Source organism: Ambystoma mexicanum, chromosome 3p (genome assembly GCF_040938575.1).
Source record: "Ambystoma mexicanum isolate Mex_15411 chromosome 3p, UKY_AmexF1_1, whole genome shotgun sequence".
NCBI lineage: Eukaryota > Metazoa > Chordata > Amphibia > Caudata > Ambystomatidae > Ambystoma > Ambystoma mexicanum.
Window position 1 is genome coordinate 164,213,293 of NC_090925.1, and position 25,773 is coordinate 164,239,065.

General features: G+C 44.0%; 1 protein-coding gene across 1 annotated transcript in view; it reads right to left on the reverse strand.

The window, feature by feature from the left end:
- Positions 1 to 25,773, reverse strand: part of LOC138580201 (claudin-10-like) — a 100,434-nt gene that overhangs the window by 22,044 nt on the left and 52,617 nt on the right. The window contains exons 3-4 of the mRNA XM_069650549.1: positions 7,427 to 7,508; positions 3,873 to 3,980 (exon numbers count right to left, since the gene is read on the reverse strand). Of these exons, the coding sequence (XP_069506650.1) occupies positions 3,873 to 3,980; positions 7,427 to 7,508 (190 nt within the window). The remainder of the gene's footprint in view (positions 1 to 3,872; positions 3,981 to 7,426; positions 7,509 to 25,773) is intronic.

The following is a 25,773-nucleotide window of genomic DNA, read 5'->3' on the forward strand; positions in this document are numbered from 1 at the left end:
AATGGGGAATGGTTTTCGAAATGGGGACTTACCGGGTCCGCATAGGTCGGAATGTCCTGGTAATCGTCCGGGTCCGGGTAGTCGGAATGGGGACTGGTAAAACCAGCCAGCCCTAGTGGGACCCACTAAGGGACCTCGGAATGCAGCGGTAAGGGGTTAATGGCACCGGCATCCTTACCGGTGCCCTTAACCCCCTACCGCCGTACTCGGAATGACCCCCATTGTTAGGTAATGTTGGGATGTGCATACAGTATACCAGCCAGGCAAAAAGATTCAGGCTGAGGAAAACCTATTAGAATGCAACATCAGAGGAGCAGAGTGAAGTTTGTGCCACAGACAGTGCATATGTTATTTTAGTTAGGTTTGACACATATAAGATTCACACATATAGCAACACAGAAAGAGAAGCAAATGTATTAATGTTGTGGTTGCAGAGGTTATAGATAGGGCAGCAATATAGGCCCAGTGTTTAGTTGGTGCAACTGTAGTAACGTGGGTCAGTGTGAAGTGCTGGATGGATTAAACTAAGTGGAAGATGGGGTCACCAAGGCAGTGTGGTAAAAGCAAGGTTGGAGTGTTGACTTGGCAGAAATGTTGCCATTTTGATGTTAAGACCTAGCACACGATGAACAGAAGAGAACGCAGGCCTTGGTGTGGAGCTGCGGCTATGGTAGTTGGGCTCCAAAAACGAATCCTTTTGTTCCATTCCCCAGGAGAGAAACTGAGATCAGAGGCACCCATGGTGCACAGATAAGCACTAATTGTATCCAGCGTCGGGGCCTGAATGTGGTGGGAATGGAATGTTAGTTGGTGAAAGAGCAGGAAGGGATGCGCCCTTTCATGGACAAATTCATGAGAATAGGACATGTTAGGAAAGATTTCCCTTAGGTGCAATTTTCCCTTCATTTATGGAGCCCTGAAGCTGTTTGCTTTTGTTTGGTTTACTTAACCTGACTTTTGCCAGTGGAGCCTAGCCTTTGGATGCGCTCCTCTGGGCTTTTGCTTCTTTGTTATGGGGAAACTGACACGTCCTTCAGGCTGTCAGTACTGGGAACCTATGTTTCCCTTAGTCTTTGACTATGTTGCCATTTCTTAGTGACTTTTTATCTATGCGCCAAACACCTTGCAGTACAGCGCATAGGTGTCCTTTTCTTTTATGGTCGTAGCCACCCTCTAAGGATTTTCTGGTGCATGTACAAGTGTGCCTAGGACAAACCGGTGGCAGCAGTTTACTTTTAAAGTATTTTTACTTGTTTTTATGGACCATACCACATTTAATGTGTTTGGCCCAAGATTGTGGCCTGTGCCGAAAATGTCCATGCCACAAGTCTTTTGTTCTGTCCTATGGCCATTTTGTCCCTTTGCCTTCACCCAGGTCAAGAGACCAGGGTGTTCATTATTCGGGCATGCAGCCTCCTGCGAACACTGCAACTTTTCTCGGGCTCCTGCATGTCACGTGTGCTATCGCCCAGGAAGAGGTTTGGGATTGTCTGGTCCAAATGCACACTATTGGTGACAGTATGTCTGGTAGGCTTGAATGACAGGAACCACAATGGGCCACGATTGGCCCATGCCTGGCACGCATGCAAGAGATCAGGTCTTCCATTGGCTATCTGAGATTTGCGCGCAAAACAAATCTTGTATGAGGGAAAGGGCTATGCATCCAAGTATCCTGAACGAAAGAGCAGACTCATGGAATCGCCGGAGACATGCTGGAAGGTTTGGCACCCGGATCCCGCTGTTGTCCCCTACCAAGAAGGCCTGGAAGGGCGTGTTGACCTTTTGGAGTAGTGGGACCAACTACTCTTGGCACCCCCTGCTTATCCTCGCATAGAGCCTCTTTGGAAATGTTCCTGAGCCATCCAGCGAACTGACTAGCTCAAACCCGGGGTATCGTACAGGAGCGCTGCTGTCCTGAGTTGAGACTCAAGACTTTGGGACTTGCTTACTTGTGGTCCTGGGCCCTCTCTCGCCAAGACTCATTGTCCTGGCTCCTATGAGTCACGATTTATGAGAGCGTGCCACACTGTGAGCATTTACGATCCCTGTGTCACCCTGCTGTGGTGACTGTCGCTGTAAGTGCTGCAGACCTGCCCCACTGTGTCCTGAGACGTGCTGCACCAGAACCATCCTTCTCCTTTCTTCAAGAGCTGAGAAAAGGCTTATTGTCCCACCACGGACGATCGCCCCATCCCACAGCCGCGATAGCCGGAGTGACCAGTAACAGCAGGGGTGAAACCTACTAGCAAATTGGACTAGACTGGCAAAGTTTAAACCTGATTGTGTCGAGGTTTGTGAGTACTTGCATCACTTACCGGTGGCCCCCTGACACATTCATTTGTTTTATGCATGCGAATTGCTGAAAAGATACTCACTTAGCTGGGCTAGCCTGAACTCCCCAGCTATTCCAGAACTCTGAAAGTCAGTTTGTCTGCAAGGGTACGCCCTCCTCAAGGAGTAGGGCTTTATTCTTCATGGTTGCAACCCCCTTTGTGAACAGCTACAGTTCCCTGAAGAGAACATGCTTTTCGCTTTACGCACGACAGTGCGTTCTTAACGCACTGCTGTACATTTGAGCATAAGGATCCTCACTTCTTAGGGCTGGGCTGCATAAGATTGGGATTGACTTCGACGAAATGCCTAACGCGATGTCTGTGTTGAACCTACCTCTTCTGTTGCAGGTTGTGGCTATTTTCTTCCCTTTTATCAGCATTAGGCTAAACGCATTTTGTATATATGTTACATATTGCAAAGCGTCTGTGGTAACTGTTTTATTATTACTGTGGTTTATTTGTGTTTTGTTTAAAGGCCTATAATAAATGATTTTTTGGTATACATCTTTCAAAGAGTAATCTGAGAAGTTTTACTGTGAGTGCTCATTATGGGCTTCCGATCACTCTCACCCCTCCTGAGACTTAGTCTTGAATGCCTGCCAAGCTACTGTAGATTGCTCCGGTTTGTCCAGAAGGTTCCCCCATTTCACTAAAGTAGGGTGGCCTCCTAAAATCCTGCCCACCAAGTCAGAGTTTAGAAATCCATCTTAACAGGGAACAAGGTTCTGAATTGCCAGTTGGCCAGGCGAAGATGTAGAACACTGCACTCACCCTGGGGCGGACACCCCATATGAATTACACATAGATACACAACTTAAGCCAACAAATCATTGAAATTCAGACTTGAGAGCTTTGCCCTGGTCTCGTCATCCCTGGGCACCTGGGGATGGGAGGAGATAAGGGGTGAACTGTGTCTGGAACATCTTGTGATTTGGTATAGGAAGAGCAGAGGTGATGCCAATACATTTAGCACAAGGTCAGGGGAGCAGCTCATGTGCGCCATGGTGTCTGGGTTAATGAGGAAGCGCATTGTCTTATTAAAGCAGACTTGGTCTCGCCAAGTTACTTTGATTGCGTCTGAAACAGGAGGGTGCACATCACATGATGGTCCCAAATTTACAAACCTATTGATGAGAACCCATCAATCATACCTGGGTTCAACAGTGACGATGTAGGTGGCCACGTGTTTAGAGGAATGGGGATAGCGTAAAAGTGGCCAATTGGTCAAGAGACTATAGAGGGGGATTAGCATGTTCTGTAGGTGGTAGCAAATGAGGGTGGTTGGATTATTCTGTACTCATTATTATGCATAGTATTGTGAACTTGCAAAATGTCTGCTACATAAGCTGTAACCCTTTGAGATAAGACGGGCTAAGTGTCAGTTTGATTCTACCGGCCCGTCTGAGGCTCGTTTTGCATGTATGAAACCTTGTTTTTCGTTGCAAAGAGGTGTAGTGATTATTTTACCTCCAGGATTGTTTTTTTTCAGTGCATACCACAGGTGAATGCAGAGCAATGAAACAAGGACAGTAATCTTACCTGGGAATTTTGATGCTTTGTGGAAAGGAGAAACAGAAGATGGTGCCGCCAATGATACACAAGGAGGCACCTGCCCAACCAATGAAGAGAGCTGCTCCAAGCTCATATCTGTAAGAAAAGGGGAGATAGCTTGGTGTAGCAAACAGCTGCAGTGAAGAGTTGCATTTCAATTCATGAAAACACATGATCGGCAATGCAACACACACTCTCACTGGCATAGGTTAAAATAGTGGAGGAGTTTAGCCAGGACAAATGGAGTTCTTCACAAATGGCCTCCCTTCTGTGTATTCCTTTGGGGGTTGGGGGGTGAGGGTCCTCTTGGAAGATATTCTCAGTTACTGCAGTGGGTAAAGCCCCTTCCCTTCCAAGGCAATGTGAGTGGACTGTAAGTCACTGCAGAGTTGAAAGTCTAGGTGCACTGTTCTAAGAGTCACTCACTGGCCAGAATCAAATGTGAATGTGGTGACCAGAAGAGATTCTTATCAATGGAGACTTGTGTAAACTAACTGGCATTCTCCTGTGGTGTTTATTATGAACAATGCTGCCAGTTGCCCAAATGAAGTGGGGATAAACCTGGCGGCAGGCACCATGTGCTTGGTCGGTTCAACAACAATGCAATATAACTCCCCAACACTATGTATTTACTCCAATCAGCTGGCCAGACATCGTTGTGGACTCAGATACTAATGCACATCGTATTATTGTGCAATTAGGACCAATATTGATTTGCAACCCATTTCTCAACAAGCTCCTTCTACAAATGGGGAGACAGTGTGTTTGTCGGAGTCACCCCTACCTAGTTTAACATTTACTATGATGAACTCAGATACAATTGCAAATCCTCTTTGCTAACTTAAGCCAACTAATTTTGCCTAGGACGCCTTTCCAGTATATTTGGGTAAACAGTATGCATCAGCTTTGTAGGAGATTATTCAGTCTTTTTGTAAATGCCTCACTAACTCAAGACTATGTTCCTCCAGGTCCCAAAAAAAATATCTTACTCCTCTTGTAAAAATATCTACACTGGATTATAAATCTTTTTCAAACTATCACCCGATTGCTGGCCTGCTGTGGCCTGCAAATATTTTGGAGAAAGCTTTAACCATGCAGCTCCAGAGTTTTCTGGAAGAACATCATATTTTGGACAATTTTCAGTTGGATTTAGACTGAGCCACGGTACTGAGACGGCACTGGTGTCCATCTAGGATGACCTACTGGGGGCAGCCTTCGGCACGGTCGACTACAACATCCTTATTTCAAGATTGTCCTCAGTGGCTCACATGTCTGAGAATCCTCTGAAATGGTTTATCTAGTTCTTAACTGGCCACCGTCAGCCGGTCAAGTTGGGTCTATATATGTCTGAGCCATCACCTGTAGAGTTTCCCTGGGCTCCTCCCTGTCTCTACTCCAGTTTAATGTCTATATCCACCCACCCCTAAATATCTTTGACCAATCTGACTTACAATATCACTCGTATGCTGATGACACCCACATTTATGTACGGCTAAACCAACCGGTGGAAGCACTAGATCGTGTTTTACTCTGTGCAAATAGAAGAAAGAACCGAATGTTGGAAAACAAACTGCAACTGAACACCTCTATAACCGAGTGATCATATTCGAGTAGTTTGTAAATCTGGCAGAAATGATCTCATGTCCTGCTCTCTTTGGGGGTACCTACAAAGTTTGCGCCAAAGGTAAAAAACTTAGGATGTATTTGGCAATCAGATCTGAATTGCAACTTACATATTAATCAAGTTGGTAAATTAGTATATGGTCATCTTAAGTTGCTGAAGCCTCTACTGTCTTTCACTGAGGAAAAAAAACACTGAATGATTGTGGGAACACGTGTCAATTCAAGGCTAGATTACTGTAATACCCTACTTATGGGTATTCCAAAATACCAAATATAGCGACTTCAGGTTGTTCAGACCTCTGCTGTTAGGCTGGTCCTTTCATTACCCAGGAAATCTCCTGTTTCACAGTTTTGTGGGATCTTCACTGGCTCCCAGTACAGCAGACGGTCCTGTTTAAGATCCTCTGCTTGATTTTTAAATGTATCCGTGGCCTGGCACCACCATACTTATCCTCAGAAATTGTGATCTATTGCCCTAATCGATCTCTTCGATCCTCTGGGAAATGTCTGTTGGTGGTCCCCACATACAGGCCAGCCACCTGGGGTGAAGACGCATTTCCAACTTTGGACCACAATCCGGGAACTCATTGCCACTTGATCTGTGCAGTATTGACTCTCAATTCATTTTTAGAAAAAAAACTGAAAACGTATCTCTTTGCATAAAATATTTTAATGATCTCTGACACCATCTTTTATCATCTGCACCCAGATGCAGATTCTTCTTGGATCCATGTGATATGCAAGTTATAAATTCAAAATATAAAATACAATCAATAAAAAGGCTTCACCAGCAGGAGTCATCCATGGTGGGTATAGGGGGGTCAGCTCATTGACCATGCAAATAGAAAATCTGTATCCACTGCCAAAGAACGGGCACCAAAATACCACTTCATGTTCAGGGTAATAAATAATTTCTACCTTTCTGAGTCCTCTGGATGATGCTGGCATATACAGCGTACTGCATGGTGTTAGCAGTCTTTAGTTGCTATTTGGATCCAGCTTCGAGGGTGAGAGAAAAAGCCGAGCAGAGGAAACTGATTTGAAAATTGTGAATTTTACAGAATTTTTCTAAAAGTAAAAGTATGTGTCTATATCCAATTGCACAAGGACAGCTTCTAACAACTGTGGAAGAAATGGTCACATTGATGGCAGTGAAATATATCTGGGTTTTCAGTTGTGATGTTGTGATCCTGGGCACATCTATCAATGGATTTGAAATACAAGATAAGTTTGAGCAAGCCTTCAGAATTTTGATGCTCGATGGACAGCTTTCAACTTAGAAGTTGGGCTTCTAGGTCATGGAGTGGAAGCCAGCACACAAATAAATTGGTAAATGATCGTCTCCACGACTCACCACCACCAGCACGTTAGAACAATCTTTGCAGGAGATTAGGGTCTTCATGAGCCTCCCTAAAGGAAATATAGTCCACACTCTCTCCCCAATACTCTAAATGGAGGCCTTCCAGTGCATAGGAACTATATGCAATATTATGGATAAAGCCAGAGACACATAGGCACAAGCCCACTTTCAGCCAGTAGAAAGCAGATTCATTGATTCATATTTTATTTATTTTGTGGTAAACACTGCATCAAAATAGAACAACTGAGCCATTGTTTATATGATGTACCTAATATAAAGCCCTGAAGAAGTGCATTAGCATGAAACACCGTTTGCTACAACATTGCGTATTAGTTCTCATTTACTATAGTAATTGTTCATGTAAGGAAATTGACCAGGGAATTCACTGTACTACTAAATAGGAAATACAGACAATTGGAGCTCCAGTTGTGAGGACTGGATCTTCTACTTTTTTTGGTCTCTAGCACCTGTGAGTAACGTTCAGACCAGTAACAGTCAAAGTGCTGGACATTCACACCGAGAAATATCAAAGCAACACAAGCACATGAGTCTGACTTACTTCTGCTCCAAGACGGTGGGGTCAAAGAACTGTGATGTTATCCTGTGGGCGTACAGAGAAACTCCTGCCATGGCGCACAGACCTGCAGAAAAGCACAGGTCAAGACTATCACATTCTGGATGGTTCCGTATCTGGAGCTATTCTGTTGGGCTGTTGGGCTACTGCCTGAGAACGTGCAGTACAGTCTCTGTCCAACAGGCTTTTCCAGGCAATATCCCAATTTAGATCAGCCAAAAGACAGTCATTGCTGAAAGATGTTCAACAAACACAGACACTTTTAGCCGATTTGAGGATTTACGGTGTAATGTCGTGTTTGTGCTTTCAGCATATTGAAGCTTTATGTGTAGTCAATACCAATGTAAATTTTGACAACGCAAATTTCAAGTTGGATGGTGTAAATATTTTTCGAGGAGGTGCAATGCATTTGACTGATGTCGGATATTCAAAATGCTTAGAATTTTTTTTAGTTAACTCGTGAACTAGGTTAAGAAGTATTTTTTAGTACTTGTAGTACATAAAAAACAATAAACAGAAAAAAAGTAGAAGTAGTGTGCGAAAGTTAGAAACAATAATTAAATTCAGTAGAACATTTGGTCGTGCAGTATAAACCCCCCCCAAAATAAAAAAAGGTTCTTCTAAGAGCACCATTTCTGAAGGAAAAACAGGTTTCTTGATTTTAATTCCCCCACCCCACAGCTCAGATTTTCCAGATGTCCATGGACTTTCATACTGTCTGCAGACTATGCAGACTGCAAAAGGTCTTGTGATGTTTATTTTAAGGTGGGTCCTAAAGGAACCTTTTTTTGTGTTTCTGGCTTTTATATTTTTGCAATATAGTTTTTTTTTACAGGAGAGGCAACAACGTAAAGTGGGAGAGGGAAGGGGCACCAACCATTGATATGGAGGGGCAGGTGGATAGGGGTAGATTTTGGGCATGCCTTAAATCTAAGGTAGGTGGCAGTGTTTCTCGTGCTCCTTGATCGTGTCCTCAAAAGCACTTTGAAACTGTTCCACTGCGGAGTGGTGTGTCACAGTACAAACAGAGTATTATGACTTTTGAAAGGTAATGGTCAGCAGAGTACTGTATGGCATGCGGGTCAGCCGGTAGGATACTCTGCCCCACAGTAGTAGCCTGTGTGATGATAGAAGCAGTTAAGGAAGATGGGGTAGTGGAAGATAACCTACTGCTCCGTAAGAAAGGAATAGCCTTTCTTAGAGCACCTGTGGTGTCGCATGGAAGTGGTCACAAATGAGTACTGCCCAGGGTTCCACGACTGAGAACGACAGAGTACGAACCGGACCTCAATGTGTTCAACCTTGTCAGCCTGAGCTTTTGCTGCACCCCCAATGGTCTTAAAGAACAGCCACAGTCAGGATTCTCTCTAGGTGCTGATGGTAGGACCTTCCTCTACCTCACCTTCCTGTTCCTTGTCATCCTGCTCTGCATCATCACACTTATTCACCTGTTCAGATCCTCCATGTGGTGGTTATGGTGGTGGTGGCCCCTGGGAATATGGGATGGTCATGAAAGATGCCATTCTTTAACTCCTGGAAGTCTCCTGGAAGTAGCTCTCAAAAGATGCTCTCTCCTGGTCTGCCAGATTGAGAATGAATAAAAGTAATGGGTGGGTCCCTTCAGTGGTACCAGCGATGGACCTTGCAAATGTCTGCATACTACTAAGTTGACAATAGACCTTGAAAGTTGACAGAACAACTAAGAATAGGTCTAAGAGCTCTGGAAGGGTAAACATTCAACTTGAAACATTCTAGATTATCTGAAAATGCACATGTTGGCATGCTGCATGAGCACAGTGACATGACATTCATGCAGCAAACGTGCGGCGACAGGTATCCCGGACATTGGTGGGTGAGAGATGCTGGGCACCTGTGCGGGAATGTTCGCAAATGGGCACGCTGTCTGTGCACTAATTTAAAATGCGTCATGCGAGACCAGACATGCATGGACAGGGCACAATGTCCGCGGACGTCCCATTGCGCAAACAGACCCTCCAAATGGTTGAGATGTTTGCAGACTATTGACTGGGGTTTTAAAGATAAATAAGAATGTATTACACAATAATATACAAGATATTTATAGTAGAAAAAATAAATGTATTTATGAAAGGGATGGAGTATCAGAATGGGTAACAGAAATGGGAGGGTTTGTAATTTCAATAAAGTCATCATCTGGGGAGGGAGGGAGAGATGTTTTATCAAACCGTCTTTGATATATGTTTTGGAAATGTAATTGGGGTGAGTGCTGAAGTAAGGGGAAAGGTACAAGTAGGAGAATAATAATCAAAATTTTGTAATAAAATGATTTTAACATAATTTAAAATGTCTTGTAAAGTTATTGCTAATTTCATCCAATTTTGATACAAGATAATTCTTTCACTTGGGGTTTGGGATTGTATTTCTGATTGTTGGGATTCTGTATAATTAATCTGTGGTATAGTTTCTTCATGTAAACTATGTATTATAAGAAAAGAAGAAATTATTATTCCACTAAACTCTCCGTAAATTAAAATATTTGTTTATATTGAAAGATGTATTGTTTACCTTTAGAGATGTTACCTTCACTAATTTCTTCTCTGGGAAAGTTTTCTTCTAGCCACTTAAGTGTGTTTGCCATTTCTGTCAAAATAAGAATTGGTGATATTTGCTCATGAGAAATGTTTATATAATGAATGGTATCTTTAGTTAAGTTGCTCAACTTATAGAAAGAGGAATTTTTTGGCAGATTATAACTTTGGGGTCGTTTGGCGAATGGTCATAAAAGTTTGTAAACAGGAGCATGATGATTGGATGTTTGAAAATGTGAGGTGTCTCATCATTTTAGAAAATGGTTGTCATATTGGATGGGTGGATCATGGCCTTTGTCCGCGGAAAAGAAGTCTGTAAAATATGTTTGTGGTTATTTTGTGGATGAAAGAGGGCCTGGAAAGGGTTGGTTGTGGAGAATAGTTGATATAGAGCACTTTTCATAGGTGAAAAAAGCTGTGCAGGTGCTGCCGTGTCTGCCGTAAATTTATTTGTCTCCCGACGCTATTGGGATTGAAGGGGGGGGTCAAGGTTAGTCTTGTTATTGGAAGGATTCAAAAAATGGGCTCCTGGTTATGGACCTATTCTACCCAGGAGGGTTACTTTAAGACAAAAATTACAATTGAATAGGTACAAAGAAGAGTGCTCTAATGAAAACACACTGTTTCACCCCTTATTACCCTCTGCATTAAAGGAGAAAAAGAAAGAAACTCACTTTCTTTGTTGTTTGGAGAAAATAATAGTTTGTTTATCTATGCAGTTGAAAAAATCAACATAGAGTGAACAGTTCTCCAAACAGCATAACATCACACGGTTTAATGAAACCAACCGTACAGGCTTATAGGATATATTTACAAACACATGGGGTCACATAGTTTGACACAACAGTCGTGTAGGTAACGCAAACTCAATCAAAATACATAGTTTGTTATGGTGATTCATATACTTCAGTATAAAACAACACAATTAGACAAAGTAAGCAACAACAGGAAAAAAAAAAGGGGTTCGTGAATTGACAATTGGTAGTGGACAGTGACAATGCACTGTTGTTCGGGGTGCGTCTACACCAAGGTGTTTCGGCCGTTTAGGTGGACCAATTATGTCCCAGCATATGTACGGCCTTCATCAGGACGAAGTGCTGCACGGGGTGGAATAGGTGCTGTGGATAATTATTTCCACTGGCACGAATTTCTAGTATTACGCCAGGCGTGGGAAGGATCTTAGTGTAATCCTCACTTGTGAGGATCTTGTGAGGATCTTGGAGTGGGATGGACTCTGATTTTAAATATGCGGTCCTCACAAGTGAGGATTACACTAAGATCCTTCCCACGCCTGGCGTAATACTAGAAATTCGTGCCAGTGGAAATAATTATCCACAGCACCTATTCCACCCCGTGCAGCACTTCGTCCTGATGAAGGCCGTACATATGCTGGGACATAATTGGTCCACCTAAACGGCCGAAACACCTTGGTGTAGACGCACCCCGAACAACAGTGCATTGTCACTGTCCACTACCAATTGTCAATTCACGAACCCCTTTTTTTTTTTCCTGTTGTTGCTTACTTTGTCTAATTGTGTTGTTTTATACTGAAGTATATGAATCACCATAACAAACTATGTATTTTGATTGAGTTTGCGTTACCTACACGACTGTTGTGTCAAACTATGTGACCCCATGTGTTTGTAAATATATCCTATAAGCCTGTACGGTTGGTTTCATTAAACCGTGTGATGTTATGCTGTTTGGAGAACTGTTCACTCTATGTTGATTTTTTCAACTGCATAGATAAACAAACTATTATTTTCTCCAAACAACAAAGAAAGTGAGTTTCTTTCTTTTTCTCCTTTAATGCAGAGGGTAATAAGGGGTGAAACAGTGTGTTTTCATTAGAGCACTCTTCTTTGTACCTATTCAATTGTAATTTTTGTTATTGGAAGGTGCATTGTACATACTTGTTATATGGTTTAATCCTATTGTGGTGCTCGTGGCCAGTGGCCAGATTCTTGGGGGCATGGCCGTGCCCCCAAGAATCTGGCCACTGGCCACATACAGTATAGTAATATGTGTATAGTTATTGTAGGTACTAAAGGGGGAGTAAACCATATTTGTAATATGGTGGAATGATATCACTGCATATATGGCATTTATGATAGAACTACAATTGATGACAGAGCTCCTTGGTGTCTCCTCTTTCTTTGACACAGTGAACCATTCTGTTCTCATTAAATGGTTACATGATACCTCTGGCATCACGGACTGGCCACTGGACTGGCTGACCTGTTTTCCTCACTAACTGTCCTTCCCAGCTGCATCCTAGCTGTTTCTACTCCACTGCCTCGCTCGCTACCTACAGCTGACCCCAGGGTTCCTATACCATTGTTGTGGTTCTTCAATATCTATCTCGTGCCTCTGGCTCACCTGATTTCCTTCTTCTCTTCTAATTTCCAGTGTTATGTTGATGACACACAGCTTTCCTTGAAACTTTCATCTACTAATTTCGTCTGCCCGCCTTTTATCCCTGATTGTCTGACCACCATCCAGGCATTGTGTGCGGCTAACAATCTCTGTCTCAATGCCAGTAAGATGTAGATCATTCTTATTGGGACACCTGTGCCCTGGTCTCCTCCTACCCTCTGGCTGCCCTCCCTGGGCCCTCTACTCTCACGATCCTGTGATTGAGGTCATCGTTGAGTCCTCTCTCTCCTTTACTCCTTACATTTTTGGGCTTGTAAAGAAGGCCCACTTTCAGCTTCACCTACTTACAGGCATTCTATCATTCCTCTCCTTCCCCCAGAAGTTCAACATCTCTAGAGCCCTGGTCCTCTCTAGTCGAACTACTGCAACAGCCTCTTCCTCAACCTCCCCCTTTGTTGTCTACGCCCCCATCCGGTAATCCAGAATAGGGCTGCAAGGCTTATCCTTGGCCTCAAGCCCAGGGATGGAATCACTGCAGCCCTAAATTGTGTACATTGGCTCCTGGTGGCTGCAACGATGAAAATCAAGATCCTCTGTATTATTGACAATGCTTTCTGGGGTCTGGGACATGCTATCTCCAACTTTGTCTCCCTAAATACTCCCCTGCTAGAGCCCTCAGCTCCTCTAACTCCATTTCTTTTTTTTTCTTTAGTTTCTTGGTTAATTCAAACCTTTAAATAACAAACAAAACAACATTTTTCCCTCCCTCCCTCCATCCCCTTTGCATTATCGCTCATGAGTCCATAATTATCTCATCATAATCAGTCAATCCGATAAGTCCTATGCCAGATTTCCAGTTTTGCTTGGACCCTAAGTTTACTTACTGCTCATCCAAGCGGCCTTTTAGCACTCGAAGAAAATGTATTAGTGCAAATAAAACTGCTCTGTTAGACCCGTCGAAGAGGGCTTTCCACCATTCTTCAGCACACGTAAGTTGATGCTCGTTGATCATCAGCCCAAAGTGGATTCCTCTTTGTTGCTGGAATGCCTGGCAAGACATCGTCAGATATTTAGGGTCTCCTTGTCCTTACAGCAAAATCTGCATGTAGGGTCTCCTTGTCCTTATAGCAAAATAAGGTCAAGATCGGCATGCTTCGACCAGGTACCCAGTCGTTCTTTCGTTGCCAACATATTTAGCATATACAGTGATCTTGCATATTGGTCCGGAAGGCGAGTTAAATAAGTATGTCACTGACCATATGCTTTGGCTTCTCTTGGGACTTCGTACATCGATTTTGATTTAGCTCTTAAATCGCAGATGTTGATCCAGTCTAATCTCCAAATCTTCGTCTTTGCCAGATCTGGATTTTCTGTTAGTGTCAGAAGGGTGATATCATACTCCTTTAAAAGATCTTGACAAAGGATATTCTATTTGGAAAGGATGGTGTATGCTTTATCGCTATCAGGCTTCTGCAGTATTTGGACTTGGGCCACTGGAGCTTTCAACATCGTTTTTCTAAACAAGCTCAATAAGTTCCATATGACTCTTGCGTGGCTTGAGATGAGGCCCAATTCGTACCGTAGTCAGGCAGCTGAAGTGCCCTTAGGAAGCTGTAACACTTGTGTCCAGAATATATTTTCGAGTGAGTTCCACAGATCGCTTGTGCATCCAAAGGCATTTACACCACCATAAATTAGAGCTGGAACAACTTTTTGCTGAAAAAACATGATGATTGGTTTTAGTGAGAATTTCCCGAATTTTTATTGATCAGGGATGCTTGGCATGCCAGCTGCGGGCACTTACTTTTTGCAACTTCAGCCAACGGAGCATCGTTTCTACTGGCACTGATCCTCATACCTAGATATGTGGTGTTTTTTACAATCTGAAGCTGATCATTAGCGAGGCACCAGCTGAACTTCTTTCTTCGTCCACTAATTCCTGATAGTTTCTCAAAAATTAAAATTTCACTTTTTTTTTGTTAATGTGAAGCCCATTGGTTGTTATGTAGGTGTCGAGAAGGTTCAGTTTGTGCTGGAGACCTATGGGAGTCATATCTGTCAGGATAAGATCATCAGCGTAAACCGGATAGTCAATGGGTGAGCCAAGAATTTTTGGAGGAAGCATGGCTGCGCCGTTGAATGCCCCATTTACATCGGATATGAACAGATTGAAAATGATGGCTGCTAAGGGACAGCCTTGTTTCACACCCTTATGTGTACTGATAGGGAAAGACTGCGTGCCTTTTCGCATCCAAACGGATCCTGATGGAAGTGTCCGTGTGCAGTTTACGAATTGTGTCCACTAAGCTGGGAGGACAATTCCATCTTGTAAGTTTTTTCCACAGCATCTCTCTGTTTATGCTGTCAAACGCGTGTGACAGGTCTATCAAGGCCAGATAGATTTTGGAATTGGATCTAATTGCTTCCATCTTCAGTAAGTTCAGCAGTAGCAAGTTTAGACCGCATCCAACCCCTTTTACAAACCCATCTTGTCTAGGGTCTTCGTGGTTGGATTCTTTCACCCATTTTGAGAGTTTTTGTTGGAGAAGAGTACCATATATCTTCCCCAAGACGTCGATGAGTGCTATAGGTCTATATTTTTTTGGGTTGGTTCGGTCCCCTTTTTTAAAAATTGGGACCACCACAGCGCTTTTCCATGACTTGGCTACTTTATCAAATAGGGTTACACAGAGGTCTGTCCAAAGTTCTGGATTCTGCTTGATCGTATAGTTTATTAGTCCATCGGGCCTGGGAGCTCTGGATTCAAGCACGTTTTTCATATATATATGTAATATATCATCTCGTTCAAACACAAGGTCCCATTGGTTTACCACTGTGGATTCACAAGCTATAGTTAATGCGTCTCTACAAAATAGATTTGTGTAGAACTCAGCCCATTCTACTTCTGTGACTGCGTTGGCCTGTACAGCGTGTTGAGGTGCCAGGCTGTTTATCAACCTCCAGTAGTCGGCTGAGTTTTTACCAGCCATTTTTAGCAGCATGTGCTCTGAGCCGTTTTGCAGCATGGTGGCTGGGTGTGTTTTGAGCCAGTTCTTATATTTTTGTTTGATCACCCTTTTGCTCTCTTGGGTAGATATGTTGCTTGGCCCTTTTAGTTTCCTTAATTCTTGTTGCATAGATCTTTTCCGTTGGAGAACAGTCACGTCAAATTTGTGTTTTGGCCGAAACTCGCTGTGTTTCAAGTTGTGTTTGCGTTCTTCAAATTTGGACAAGAGATGTTGGTATTCCAAGGACTCCGATGTTTGTTGGAAGTTGCTTGTGATAGCAGATACTTCTACGTCCAAGAGATTTGGTCGGATTCTACCAGAACCCGTGCTCACCGCAAACGGCCAACATGCTTGATCACAGAGGGTATGGTAGTCGATTGAAAGTTGTACCATATCATGGTTGCTATGATTCAATTTGGTGACATCTAGTTTCGTCAACCTCTTGTGAATGTTTTCGGATACAAATATGTAATTGAGAACTGATTTTTGTTCAAGTCGTCTCGACGTAGGGCAGGCCGGGATATCACTTGCCGTATTGCCGTTAAGCATTGTCAGCCCCCGAAGGCCCATTTTCAAACACCATTGGGACGCAGCCTGTTCCAGTTTGCTCATGCCCCTGTTCTTACCATCAGTTCGTTCTGTGTTTGGAATGCAGACAACGTTTAGGTCTCCACATATGATTAGGTCCAGTAGCTGCTCCTTTACGGGTAGTTCATCGATCAACGCTGTTACTTGATCGATAAAAGCCAACTCATCATTAGGCAGATGATTCCAATATAAGTTGATGATGTGCATGAGTGCGCACTTATTGTTTCCTTTGTGTGGAACACTGATGGTAGAGACCTGAATGAATGGTGATGGATTACGGGAATTCAGGCTCCGAAATCCAGACGCTTTTCTTACAGCCAAGAGAAGTCCTGCCATAGGTCTACCCTTTGGCTGCTTTATCGCTGGATTAATTACTAATTCGAACACTTCCAAGAGCGGGCTTACACTACTAGTTTCTTGTAGACACAAGAGGTCTAGATCTTTGGCCCACGCTGTTTTGAACAAGTGCATAAAGCTTCTGGTATTCCAAGAGCCCATAGTGCAGACACTGTTGCCCCCCCGGTTCTTGGCATTACTTCTTCGATTCCATATGTAGAGTTGCAGCCAGCCACAAAGACAGGACCAGTCGTCGGCTTTGTGGGTCGTAGTATCTTTAGTCTTCACGTCGTCTCGTATGGTAAGTGGACTCGCCATTCCGTTAACTGTTATTATTATCAGTTCACCCATGTGGAATCACTCCAAAGAGTCCGGGTTGGAATACATTTCGGACACAAGGACCTGAGTCGCATCTGCAGCTGTTCTGCTTTCCATTTCCTGTCCTTGGTTCCGACTCGCTGCAAGGTCTGTTTTGTTACAGGCCCCCTCATTAGGAGATTTAAGCCGGACACCTCCATCTGCTTTGGCTATATCGAACCCCAGAGAAATCAGCACAGGTCCGGCATCGAGCAGTGCATCAGCTATGAGCTTGGACTGTAAGTGTAGAATCACAGCGTCGTTTTTCTTTTAATTGGGGAATTCCACAATTTTCAGATCTTCCGATTCGATCACTCTTATGCTGGGAATCAGATGACACAGCCATAGTCCATTGTGGCGGTTTAGAATTAAGTCATCAGAAGATTCTATGCGTTCTAATATCAAGCGATGGAGAGCTTGTAGCGTGAGTGGTTGTGGTTTTCTCCCCTTCGTACTTGTGTTTTGACAATGTAGATTTGTGTTATTCAGCCTCTCTGTTAGCTTTTTTGGGTAGTTGACTGGAGTAGAAGGCAACCTGTTGTCCAATTTCCGCTCTATTAATATGCCATTAGGCACAGGGTGTACTACTCGCTTAGCAGCTTGTGACTTGATGTTGCCTAACAGGAGATCTGTGGCGACTTGCGTGCTTGGCGGAGGACCCCTTGTAGGGAACTTAGCGGCCAGCATCAGTCGTTTAGCGTCCAAAGTCAAAAAGGGAGGCTCCTGGCGTCCTTCCTCTATTTGGGGCAAGGGCAATGATTGAATCAATTGGCAGGATCTAGACACTATCTTGGAAGGGATCTCGGTGACAGGCTCCTCTTGGGAAGCCTGCAGAGGTATAGCTGGTGGCGTGGTACCAACACTCTGTGCTGGTCTGTTTTTCTCTTCTTGGACTTCCTGAGAAGATGAGACGGATGGCAACGTAGGTGCACCCTGTACGGGTGCCACAGGCAGATCCACAGCAGTGATTTCTTCATCCTCATGTAAGAACACGTTCATCAGGACATCCGAGACGTCACTAATGCAGGTATATGTCACCTCGGCTTCCATTGATACAGATTTATCAGTGTTCGCAGCCTGCTGTCTTTCGATGATTTTGTCCTTGACGATAGAGCCGTTGACAGTTACATTTACTGTTTTGATGTTGAGCAGAAATTTTTGAGAGTCATTTCCGTGTCTCACTTTCCTTGATGGTTGATTTTTAGTTTTTTTAACTGGTCCACTCGTTGTTTGGGGCTTAACTGAGATCGCCTTTTGGGTGTCCACTGGATCCTTAAAAATGTCATATACAGCAGGAGGAGGATTGACTCGAACATCTAGATTCGCTGGCAGCGTTCGGTAAGAAGGCAGCTCTTGGTTAATGATTATCTTCGAAGTTGAGGCCTTTTGTGGATTTAGTAATGCTAAATTAGCGATGGCCTGGTTCTCCTTAACAACAGCGGCAAACAATCTGCTATGCTGACTTGCGTCCAGGGGTTTGAAGGTTGAATGCTGTTGTGTGAAGGAACTACCATCCTTCTCAGTGATTACGGGCAGCAAGCCGAAGTCCAAGGAGTTGGATGAGTCTGGGAAAGACACGCCAGGCTCGCACATGAGGAAGTTCAATGGGTTTCGTAGGCTCAGCTATACTACTAGATGATCTTAACTCTCCTTCAGGTGGAACAGTATTAGCCGGCTCCCTGGGACTCCTAGATGGCAATGACATATCAGGGAGCGTTATCGGTTGAGACTTTGCACAAATGATGTCTTCCACTGGACAGCCTGCTCTTTTTTTGCTGTTGAAAGAGGCTCAGTGCTTCTTTAGCTACTTCTGCCAATAGTTTTCTATCCAAGTTTGCATTTTTGGCATGTTCAGACATGGCTTCAAAGGCCCAATCTACCTTTTTGTGTTTCTCATGGAGCACTTCCTTACAGTGAGAGTTCTTATTTTCCATGCTCGGTAGTGTGTTGTTCATGACAGTGACCACAGACGAGAGGTCTTTAATGTTTTCATTGAGGTGCTCATACATTTTGATAAATGGTGCAATTGATATAGACATGGAACACATTATGATTGGTTGTAAGTCTTTCGCTTATTGAGTGGTTCCTGGTACTTTCGCATCTTTACCTTCAAGCCGCAGGCCTCTCCTACCGCGGTATACTGGTCGTCTAATCTTCGGAAATGGGCGATCCATTAAAGATGAGTCAGTAGAGACTTGATCAGATGAAGAATCGCTTCCTGCTCCTCTCAGATTTTAATTGGTCTTCCTTAAATTCTGGAAACTTCTCAAAACTCTGCTTTTCTCTTCCTGTTTCCCTCAATCCCTTCCATGCTAACTAATACCATTGCCACTGAGACTGGTGGCCTGGTCCCTCATGAACCTCACAGGTTTCAGGCCCTATATCTAGCTGACACAAGTACACCCCCCGCCATCTTCAGCACTTCCATTGTGGGTCTACCACCTGGTGGCTGTGTACACAACCCTTGGGACTCCTCTGCCCCAGCAGTCAGCCAGTGGCCTCCCACCTTGGCATCCCTTGGTACATTCCTTCTGGGCTCCTATCAGCACTTGGCCATCTCTACTCCCCCTTCCATCCATGCACTTCCCTTACTGCACAATGCATATGTGCATTTATAGCAGCAGCGTGCAAATGTTTTTTGTATAAGTAAGGTAAATGCAGATGCAAAAGAGTTCTAGAGGAAAGTTAAGTGGCGGCTGGCGTGTGGGAGTTTACTATGTTGACAGGGCTATAGATAGAGTTTTTGGAAGTGATTGGTGGATGGATGTGTGACTGTTCGAAAACAGGCAAGGAGGGAGTGTTACAAACATAAAAGTAAAAAGGGTAAAAGGGCTGTCCTATGTGATGGTGTGCACATGCAATCCTGGTCTTTTAATGATGCATGGCCTGGAAAGGGGACTGCCTATATTGGGATAGTCATGAAGGTCCATAGATTATGGTCCTTATTGTATGCTAGAGAAAAGTATTTGGGACAGAAATTTGTCTCTGTGCTTTCTTATTTTTCTCTAGTATACAATTGTCCATTATTTCCAATAGCATAGTACAAAATGCTAATGGAAATGTAGGAGAATCTTATTGAGTCTAACTACTTTACTGAAAAATGTAAAGTAGATGGCACCTATAAGATTGTTTTTTTCTGTTTTTTAACTGTGGAAGGTGGTTCCTAAAGGAACCTTTTTTGGTGTTTTTTGATTGAGAGGCCAGGAAGTAAGGGGTGGAGGGGAAATGAGGGAAGGGGCACAACAACAGATAGGAAGGGGAAGGTGGACAGGGGAACATGTTGGGCATGCGTTAAATGTAAGGTAGGGGAAAGTGTTTGTCATGCTACTTGATTACACCCTCGAAAGCACTTCAAAACTGCTCCCCCCTGCAGAGTGGTGTGTTGCAGTATATACAGAGTACTGTTGTCTTGGAAATATATGGATCAACAGCCTCTTTTGTGACTTGCAAGGTAGCTGGTGAGATTTTCTTCCCCACAGGAGTAGCCTGTGTCATGGCAGTAGCGGTTGAGGAAGATGAGGTAGAGGAAGACAGCGTACAACTTTCTGAGAAAAGAACAGCCTTTCTCAGAGTACCTGGGTGGTGTGAGCGGGTGTGGCGGAGCACAGAGGTAGTATCAAAAGAGTACTGTCCGTGATGTCCATGACTGAGTATGATTCCACACTCAATGCATTCAACATGGGTAGCCCGAGCCTTTGGTACCCCTCGTACAGTCTAAATAAATGCCACACCCATGATTCTCTGTGTATGCTGGAGGTAGGCATTTCCTCCATCTCATCTTCCTGGTCCTCTTGATCCTCGTCTGCAGCAATGTGCCTTTTCCCTTGTCCAGGCTATCCAGCTGGTGGTGGTGGTTCTTGGGGGGGAGGCATGGCCATGGCATATGCCATTGTTAAAGATAAATAGCAGGTGTGACCATACTCCTCCAAGCAGATGCTTTCTCCTGGATTGCAGATGGAAAAGGAGTAAGAATGGGTCTAGGAGCTGTAGAAGGGTAAACATTTAGCTTGAAACTTCCTAGATTGGCTGAAAATGCAGTTTTGAAATGTGCATGATGCCTGGACCTGTTTGTGAAGCACGGACCCATTTGCAAATGAGTCATCATACCCGGCGCACATACAGTCACGTGATGCTGTTCACAGAGTCTACAGTGACGTCAGAGGCTCGCGAACCTCAGCGAACAAAAAATGGTGTAAAAAGTTGGAGATCATTGATAGAAGTGTTTTGAATATTACTAGGAGGGGGAATGGCACAGTTTTTACTTGAAACTTTATGAATTGAAAATAATGATAAATTGGGGATGAGTATGATATTAGGAACTTGTAGCAAATTACGGGGGGTCACATAAAAACCTATGAAATTCAGTGATAAAATGCTGTTCAAGGGGCGTTATGGTTAAGTTGCATGATATGACATGTTCTGGTACAGATGAGACAGGAGCCACTTTGCAGGTAAGACCTTTACTTAGGATCAGGATACAGGTTTATGATGACAGGGCATGAGGGAAGGTAGGTTACAAAGAGGGAGAACATCCACTAGCTCCCTTACTCTGGGCCAGGCTCTCTTCACTTAACACAACAGGAACCTAGGGAAGGGAACATTCCAGGCATTCTGTGCACAATGCCGCACTCAGGGAGACCAAGACATAACACATCCTCCCCCTTTATAACACAAAAAGGTAATGAGGTGAAAAGGAGCAAAAGGAAACCATCTGAAGAAACATCCTGAAGTCAACATACTACCGAACTCCAAATCACCCCACAAGAAGCAAAAGCTCCCACACCACTCTAGCCATTTCACACGAAACAAGGAGCAGACTACCACCAGACAACATCCCCTCCGAACTGCACCCCAGTTTGCAACCTTCCCGAAAAATCTAACAATTTAAGGCCAAGCGTGCAGGCCCTGCAGCTGGACACACCACCAGGAGGACCAGCCCCAGTTCCAACTCTCACAACTGACCAGGTCCAACAAACACCACTCACCACACCATCTCCTCATCACACCATCAATCTGCTAAAGTGCACTGCACAACCACAGTCACCTCTCAAATATTACCTCCAAAATTGGCACATGCAACACCAACGCCAACACCTCCCACAACCACAGGGCAACAGGAACCACTGAACACCTATGATACCACAGACTGCCCCCGCTAAAGGGTACCAGGTGTCTCAATCTGTGTATCAGATGAACAGGAAATCCATCCCAGTAAAAACTACTGGATGTCCAACACCCAAAATACAACAGGTCTGGGTCCTAGACCCCCCTCCAAGTGCCGGGTGTTCCACACACTGGGCAGCCCGTGGCCAGGTCATACCCGCAAGCAGTCCTGATCCATACAAGCACACAGACAGGTCAAGCCCCAAAGTGGACACTGTCTTGCAACACTCACAACATAAGGATTGGGCCTCCACAAATCCAGGCCCATGGTTCGCTACGCCAGTGGGCACGGATCACAACACAATACACACAGCATACAGGCCTCTCCACACAAGCGTAGGCAAATTGAGCAATATAGGCATGGTAAACAAGATCAATTATTACTCCAATTGAGTCCAAAGTCTTAAGAGTTTTAAAGTCCTTTAACATGGGTGGTACTGTGGCGACAAACATTTCATTAAACAACGAAACATACATGACCAACAGATTTAGCTTAAATCATTCCCTACTTAGAGAGACCACGTCAGATAATCTCCAGACTCTCATTCCAGGGTCAGCTGACAACACTCAGCAAAGCACAGGCATAACCATTTCAAGGTGAAACTACAACACAGCAACACTGCAACAGCTGGAACATATGAAAGACCATTCAAATAACAGGCCTCACATGACATCTAAACTAAGCATAACACAGAATCAGGGGCTTATTTACTGCAATTAACATCTTTGCTTCATGTGAGAAAACAACCAATTAGCAGAGCATCTCTAAATATGATGGAAACAACTTGCTGGTATGGACAGCCAACTAGAACACATAGTTATCACTGCACTTCAAATGCCATCTGGTGCTTTGCCAGTCAACAAAAACATAGCACAGTACCTCGCGTCAGGGCAAAGGTTGCTGCAGAAACCAACCTCTCGGGCCACCAGCAGCATCAAACCTGCAAACAACCCCTTCCGAACTGCTTCACCCTTTCCCCAGAAAACTTGGAGGCATCTTCTCAGAAGTACTAGCGTACTACTCTTGCAGGCAGACGGCATCGGAGACCAACACGGTGCAAGCCGAAGTTCGGAACAGCTGTGCACATGAGGAACTTGAATTTTGTGAAGAAACGGAAACCCTATGTCAAGTCGTCGGAAGCACATTCCAAGGTTCATTACTCTTAGCACTGGGAGAGCTCTCGGACACCTACAGCTGACATCATGGTTCCAACAAACTTCAGAACGTTCACCAAGGCATACGCTGGCTCACCGTCACCACCCCACAGCCTAGAATTAACATCAACATTGCAGGGTGAGGCTAATACCAGAACAGAGCTCCCAGCTCCAACCGTTCACAATGCACCAGCTCTAATCCCTCCTACGCACTGTGGGTTTACTTCACTCCAAGACCATTGGAACGCTCCACTCCTTCTTGCTAAGGCATATTTGAATGCCCACACATTGCCATGACTCTGGTAGGAATGGTAAGTGGCCTCCTTCTCCATACGTTTCACCTTCTTGACTCCATGTGCCCACCTACTACTTATAAGGCAGTGGCAGAACCAGGTCCCAGGCACAACCAGGTCCCAGGCATGTGTTGCCCTAACGACAAAAGGAAGTCTCTCCCAGGCCTTGGATGCAGACCAATAAATCTCTCCCAGGTCCCCCTGGACCGCCATTAAAATTGTGTCTCCCAGGCTAGGTGTATACACTGTCCCTGCCGCCTTAGTGGCGCCCTGCACATACAGGATGGCTCTTTCTCCCAGGCTGGAACATCTGCCTCAGGTGTCCTGTTGAAACTGAATGACCCCAATTTGCGGCCCCCTGCAGCACGTACCTGCCCCCTAGCCACCCCAGTCTGCCAGTAGTTCTTCAGCCAGGGGTCAGCTCAACTTAGGGGCCAGGGGGCCGGTGGATTTCTTCACTTCCCCTGGTTCACAGCACTGTACCTCTGCTCTGTGCGGTCTGCTGCTTCATCTCACACTCCCTTCTTTTCTTCACTTAGCCCTTGTTCATGGGCTCTTCAAATTTCTTATCACCATTGATGTCACCTGCTCTGGTACAGATGAGACAGGAGGAAGGTGAAGGCTCGCTGATCTCAAATCTTAGTAATTGGGATGAACTTTTACAACTAAAAAAATGTCTCATCAGGACAGAGTTGCATGGCTCCATCATGATTGAGTACCTAAGAGCTGGCACCCTCCCACAAGGACTAATTGTCCATAACGAACCCTGGTTGTTTTTAGACAACAAGGAGTTTGTTATAAAATGGAGTTATATCGCCAATAAGTGTGGGAGGGACTGGTTAATTCTTATTATAGACACAGCCAGCGACATGTCCATTAAAATTTCAAAAGACCTCTCAGCGATGGAAGCCGAAATAAAAAAACTGGTCCCTCTTGAAACCTACAAACGTAGACTGGAAGAGATCATGCGAGAAATGACAGATTTTAAAGAATATACCACAAGAGAGAGAATAAAGAGGATGAAAAAAGATCTCACTGAATTCTCACATGAGAAAGCGTTTAAGTATACTGAAGAAGGGTGTGATCCCTCGAAAAACCAAACAGTACAATTCCAAAAACAACAGAAAGTCCATTTTGGCTCTTTCTCATCAGGATCCTCCAGAGAAGATCATTTTTCCAACTTTAGATCCCAGAGAAATAGTGGGCGCCCTGCAAGACAACAAGGTAGAGGCAGACAGAACAACATTGGAGGACATAATTATAACAGATCTTCTAGAGGTAGACAAGGACCACCACCACAGAGGCAGCGTTTTTTAGAGGAAGAAACGCACAACGAGGACTGGGATTATGCCCCCCGCCAGACCAGGAGCACCAGGGGCTATTAGTGAATCTGTGAAATTATATTCTGACTCCAATAGAAGAGAATCTGTTGAACAAAGGCTTAGGGTTTGTGCCCACCACAAGCTATGATGGCTTTAGAATGAGAACAGAAATCCACCAACTGTTCTGCAAAATTCATCTAAAACAGTTTTTTGCAAATAAGAGTTACGAAGGAGAAAAAAATCACAGTGGTTTGAAAAATCCCTCTGATTTTCATCACCCTTTCTCAAGCTTGACATCAGAAGCAATAGTGTTCGAAAAACGGGTTATAGCAGAATTGAAACTATTAGAAAAGAACAACACCATTACCCATTTCTTCCAAAATTTAACACGGGACGAACAAAACGCTCTGCAACAACTAAAGAACAACCAACAAATTGAAATAAGGAAGGCAGAAAAAGGAGGTGCAATAGTGTTATTAAACTGTGACTTCTACATTTCAGAATGCACAAGGCAGTTAGAAGATACATCATTCTACAACAGAATACAGGAAGATCCCACACCATGTTTAAAAGCAATGGTTGAAGAAAAGACAAGTAAAGCTCTGGAAAGAGGTTGGATCTGTAAGCAGGAGTATGAATTCTTAATGGCAAAAAAAAGTCCATACCTAAATTCTACATCCTGCCAAAGATCCAAAAGTCACTACTTAACCCTCCAGGCCTTCCGATCATGTCTGGGCTTGGATCTCTTTTGGAACCGCTAACAAAATTTGCGGATAAATACTTAAAACCATTTGTACTTGAGATGTACTCATATATACAAGATGCTACAGAAGTTATAACTTTAATTGAAGACTACCCTTTTGACAACAAGTGTCAAATGCTAGTGAGTCTTGATATAGTATCTCTATATTCGTGCATTCCGCAGGACCTGACCCTCGAAGTCTTGGAAGAAGTGCTCCTTACTAAAAGAACGGAAGGAGATTGCCCTAATAGCTTCATATTGTGGTGTGCAACCATGGCCCTGAAAGAAAACTATTTTAGTTTCAACCAACAACTGTTTCAACAAATACACGGAATGCTGCCAACCTGTTTGTTGAATCCTTTGAAAAATGTGTGATCTATAGCCCCTCCAATACATTTCTAGGCCATCTTCAGATTTGTAGGCAT